The sequence below is a fragment of the Lolium rigidum genome, unplaced genomic scaffold (genome assembly GCF_022539505.1).
Source record: "Lolium rigidum isolate FL_2022 unplaced genomic scaffold, APGP_CSIRO_Lrig_0.1 contig_27164_1, whole genome shotgun sequence".
Classification (NCBI taxonomy): Eukaryota; Viridiplantae; Streptophyta; class Magnoliopsida; order Poales; family Poaceae; genus Lolium; species Lolium rigidum.
In genome coordinates this window covers 47,429-52,614 of record NW_025900073.1, presented here as the reverse complement: position 1 = coordinate 52,614, position 5,186 = coordinate 47,429, and the positions used below count along the sequence as shown (strand labels likewise).

General features: G+C 48.0%; 1 protein-coding gene across 1 annotated transcript; it reads left to right on the top strand.

Annotated features, from left to right (window-relative positions):
• Positions 1-1,004: 1,004 nt before the first annotated feature.
• Positions 1,005-4,010, top strand: LOC124680736 (calreticulin-like). Its single transcript, XM_047215787.1, has 13 exons — positions 1,005-1,160; positions 1,453-1,560; positions 1,667-1,859; positions 1,949-2,207; positions 2,301-2,357; positions 2,545-2,592; positions 2,685-2,771; positions 2,863-2,920; positions 3,043-3,110; positions 3,207-3,302; positions 3,393-3,440; positions 3,537-3,581; positions 3,679-4,010. Exons 1-13 carry the CDS (start codon positions 1,052-1,054, stop codon positions 3,826-3,828), a joined length of 1,326 nt encoding a protein of 441 aa, XP_047071743.1. The 5' UTR covers positions 1,005-1,051; the 3' UTR covers positions 3,829-4,010.
• The last annotated feature ends 1,176 nt before the right edge of the window (positions 4,011-5,186 follow it).

Sequence of the window (5,186 nt, the reverse complement as noted above, 5' to 3'; positions counted from 1 at the left end):
GCATTGGAAGTACGGGTTGTAGTCTCTGACGCCCCGTAGAATAACCATGAACAAGTCCCTTGACATCCTGTAGCGTCGTCGGAACAATTTTACCGGGTACACCGGATCAGTGTAGTCGAAGTAGTCCTTGTGAAGCCGGAGGTTCCCTTCCACTCTGTAGCGCGGTAGGTTTTTTGTGCGGCCCTTCACAGAGCCATGTTTCATCGAGTCTAGCTGGCATTGTGCTCGTGGAGGATGGAGGCCACAGCAGAAGCCATGTTCTGCGTCGTCTGCTCAGACTCCTCATCGGAAAAGAAGTCAATGATCTCACTGCGGAACTTTTCGAGCAACTTCCACATATCCATCTGCGTGGGTAACAACCGATGATCAATGGTCGCCCACAATAACACCCGAAAAATGAAATAGGGAATCTATCGACGCAATTAAACGAACATGTCCTGAGTGGCGAGGCTAGCCGACACAACCGATAGATGTTTGGGCCGAAGACGCGACATATGTGGTCAAAAATCTACCCGATTTCGATCCGAGGCGCATATTTAGATTACATTTGCGTCTTTAGGGTAGCCTGATAACAATGATGGGTCGCTGGACCTAGATACAGGCGCATTTTTCCACCCCGTAGTCGGATCCGTGTAGGTGTTCTTAGAGATGCCCTAAAGGGGCATACCCATTTTCCCTAAAAAAATAAAGGGGGCATACCCATTTTTTCAGCAGCTGCAAGCGGCAGCTTCATGCACGATGCAGCCATATCTCCAAGGCAAAGCCGTCCCTAGTGCCCGGAAACACGTCGATTTTTCCACCCGGCGGCCACCCATTCGCTGTCCCCGCGTGCCACAGGTGCCACGTGTGCAAGCGCGCGTACAGTCACCGGCCCCGGTCCACTCTGTCAGTGAGATAGCGCGCTCACCCCAACAGCCCTGCTCCTTATTAAACTCGCGTTTCGCGCTCGCTATCCATCCATTGATCTGATAGAACAGAGAGCTGGATCTGGGCTCCCAGGGTTCTAGAAGCTTCGGGTAGAGTGGTGCCTGTTCTCTCGCCGTCGCCGGTGATGGCGGTCCTCGCGAGGTCGTCGTCCTCCGCCGCGGCCGTCGCCCTGGTCGCGCTCGCGCTCGTGTCGGCCGTCGCCGGCGAGGTCTTCTTCCTGGAGAAGTTCGACGGTGAGCCGCCGGATCTAAACCTATCTCTTATCGCGCTCTAGATCCAGTCCATCAGTGCGCGTCAATCCTGTTTCTGTTGGGTTCGATCTCGCCATTTTTTGCGCGCCCGTTCCCAACGCATGGATCTCCGTTTCGTCACCGGGGTTTCAGTTTTCCTTCCGTTCTTGAAGCCGTCCTCTAGTGTGATCTACAGTGTGTTTTCACGTATTCCTCGTTCTCTCGGCAAATGCATCTTCCATTTGGTCATTATTTTTGTCTGAATTCTGAACCGCGAATTGTGTCTGACAAGCAGATGGGTGGGAAGATCGCTGGGTAAAATCCGAGTGGAAGAAGGAGGACGGCACGGCCGGCGAGTGGAACCACACCTCCGGCAGCTGGAGCGGAGATGCGCAAGACAAAGGTAATCGATCATAACATTTCTGTTTTCCTCAGTGTTGCCGAATTTGTTATGCTCTGTTCTGTCCGGCCTATACTGATGACTATTCTGTTTCTGCAACCGTGCGCAGGCATCCAGACCTCGGAGGACTACAGGTTCTACGCCATCTCGGCGCAGTACCCGGAGTTCAGCAACAAGGACAAGACCCTGGTGCTGCAGTTCTCCGTCAAGCACGAGCAGAAGCTCGACTGCGGCGGCGGCTACGTCAAGCTGCTCGGCGGCGACGTTGACCAGAAGAAGTTCGGTGGCGAGACCCCCTACAGGTTCATCCTTGTCACAGTTTCTTCTTCGTGTATAACCCATCTTGGATCGGTCGGTCGGTTGATCATCCATACCTTATTGGCAATTGCAGCATCATGTTTGGGCCGGATATCTGTGGGTACACCACCAAGAAGGTGCACGCCATCCTCACCAAGTACGGCAAGAACAATCTGATCAAGAAGGAGGTGCCCTGCGAGACGGACCAGCTGACGCACGTGTACACCTTCGTCCTCCGCCCCGATGCCACCTACAGCATTCTCATCGATAACGTGGAGAAGCAAACTGGCAGCGTCTACGATGACTGGGACATTCTCCCTGCCAAGAAGATTAGGGACCCTGAGGCTAAGAAGGTGAGGTTCAGAGATTGCTGCTCTGAGTGAGCAGCCATGGTTCCTCTGTTTTTGTGACAGAGGTGATTAAATGTTGTGTGCTGATGGTTGCAGCCGGAAGACTGGGAGGACAACGAATACATTCCTGATCCTGAGGACAAGAAGCCAGAGGTAGATTTTTCTTCCGTTGCTACACAACTTATATGACGATGATATTGTTGTAGTATGGGTATCAATATCTGACAAATGGCACAGTATTTGGCTAAGCTCCAAATGCAATGTGGCTAATACTACGTTAACAACACTAGGTATTTAAACTGTGCTTGTTTCTTGTCTTACTCTTGACTGTTCTTTGCAGGGTTATGATGACATTCCCAAGGAAGTAACTGATCCTGATGCGACCAAGGTGTGCCTATTTCTCCATTCTTGGAACCGCATTACTGTGTTCTGTTGCCTCCAGTCTGTTAAATTTCTCACGTTGATTAATGCCTATGGCAGCCTGAGGACTGGGATGAGGAGGAAGATGGTGAATGGACAGCCCCAACCATTCCAAACCCCGAGTACAAGGGACCATGGACGCAAAAGGTATAACTATGACAGTAGGACTAGATATTCAGCTGTTCTAGAAAAGCAGCAATGTGCATAAATAAATCTGACATGAGACCTCCGCATTCAGAAAATCAAGAACCCGAACTTCAAAGGCAAGTGGAAGGCACCTTTGATCGATAACCCAGGTACCTGAGCTTACCTAGCGGCTGCTATACATTCAGACTTACTGCTGCCCAGTTATCTTTTCTGCTCAACTAATTCAGTGAAACATCAGAGCTCATACACAATTTCTTCTTTGTTTGTGCAGAGTTCAAGGATGATCCTTACATCTACTCTTTTGACAGCCTCAAGCACATTGGCATTGAGCTATGGCAGGTTAGTAATAGCATAAAACTCTGACACATTGCTGACATTTTTCTGAATTTATTTTTGCAAGTATGTAATATTGATTTCTTCTTTGACCAACACTAGGTTAAATCAGGAACTCTGTTCGACAACATCCTGATCACGGATGACGCTGAGTACGCGAAGAAGTTGGCAGAGGAGACCTGGGGCAAGCACAAAGATGTATGCTGTCTTACGATCAAACATTTTCAGTTTTGTTTCATTTCAATGTCTGGCTGTACAGAACTAAGCCATGACTTTTCTCTTGTACAGGCTGAGAAGGCTGCCTTTGACGAGGCTGAGAAGAAGAAGCTCGAGGAGGTATGCACACATGTTCTCTTCCGAATCACTCTTGCACTTTGTGGCCTTGTAAGATATATTTAGTATACTAACTAGTTGATGTTTCATCATTGACAGGAATCCGCGAACGCCACGGATGATGAAAAAGACGATGCGTCAGATGTAAGCTACAAATCAAATTAGATGTCATGAATGTTTTTCCCTAAATATAGACTGGTATCATCTTAACACGAAAATGATGTTGTCTCACCTACGGCAGGACGAGGAGGATGATGATGCAGACATCGATACTGGCAGCGACGTGGAGACCAAGGATGACTCTGCTGTTGAGAAGCCGGAGCAGGCGTCGTCCGACAAGAAGGTGGAGGAAATTAGCAAGGATGCTTCCCAGAAGAAGGACGAGCTTTAGATAATGTGGTGTTTGGAGAGTTAATTAGCCAAATCACTGAGATTGTATCCAAACTTTTCCTCTGGGAACAGCGGTAGACTTCCCATTCATTAGAAGAACAGTCATTCTGAAAGAACGGAAGTAATACAATCTTGGATATTGTAATTTTTGTTTTGAAATGAGAAATTAGTGGCCTTAGAGCATCTCCAAAAGACGCCTAAGAAAACCGTGCCCCAAAATGCTTTTACAGCGCCTGGTTTGCTTTTTGTACGCAAGGCACGTAACTGCTTTACTAGGTGCGGTATATTTTCGGGCGTGGTTAGCAGCATTTCACTAGACATAGTTCAAAAGCAAATACCAATTTGAAACAATTCAACTACATTAATGATTTGTTCAACATAACACATTTCAAATCCATGACATAGTTCAACACAACCTAGTCCATAACAAACAACGCAAACAAAGTGCATACAAATAAATGAGAAGATCTTCATTATCATCTTTTGCATCTACATCATTTATTCATCTTCTTTTGCAAGTTCGGATGCGTGTACATGAGTCGTACGAGTTGGAGGTGGTACAAACCCATCATTAGTAGTAGGCATAGAGCTGGTGGCACCTGCACATAGGCATAGGAGCTGGTGGCACCTGCACAGCGATTCCGCCTCATTACCTTCACCATCATCTTTTGCATCTCTAATATTTGATTCATCTTCTTTTGTAATTTCAAATGTGTGTGTGCATGAGTGGTATGAATCGGAGATGGTATGAACCCATCATGTACAGCGATTTCGCCCACCGTGTTCAACCAACGCACGACGAACAGGTTGCGTGCCAGCTCAGCGCTAGGGTTTCCCGCGGTGGCGAAACAAGATGCGGGTGGTGGGACAAGACAATCGGTGCCGCCGGAAGGGGTGGCATAGTGGGAGTTGGAATTATATGGGGGAGGGCTAGAGCAGATCGCCTGCACCGACGCGAGGAAGAGGAATCTGCAAGCGTGCGGGAGAGGAATCGCTTGGCGGTTGGCTTTCGCGCGCGATGACTCGGTTTACCGCGCGCTATAGCGAAAGCACTAAATGTGCCGCGCACGATGCCGCTTTATCCCTCGCGCTGATTTTTTTTACCACACACTCGTTTCCACCTTCCGTGCATAGAAAAGTCATTTTTGGCGCGCCAAGGCTATTTTGGGTGTTGTTGAAGACACTTTTATTGATCAACAAGCATCTCTCCCCTTCTCTGATTGAACTTCTTGTGATTGCCACGATGTATATGGTATTATGGTTACTCTGTTTCTTAATTTTAACTAAGAAAACAAGCATGTTAGCTGAATTTTCGCTCTCTAGGAATAAAATGGCAGAACGAAATGCCATATGATTTTT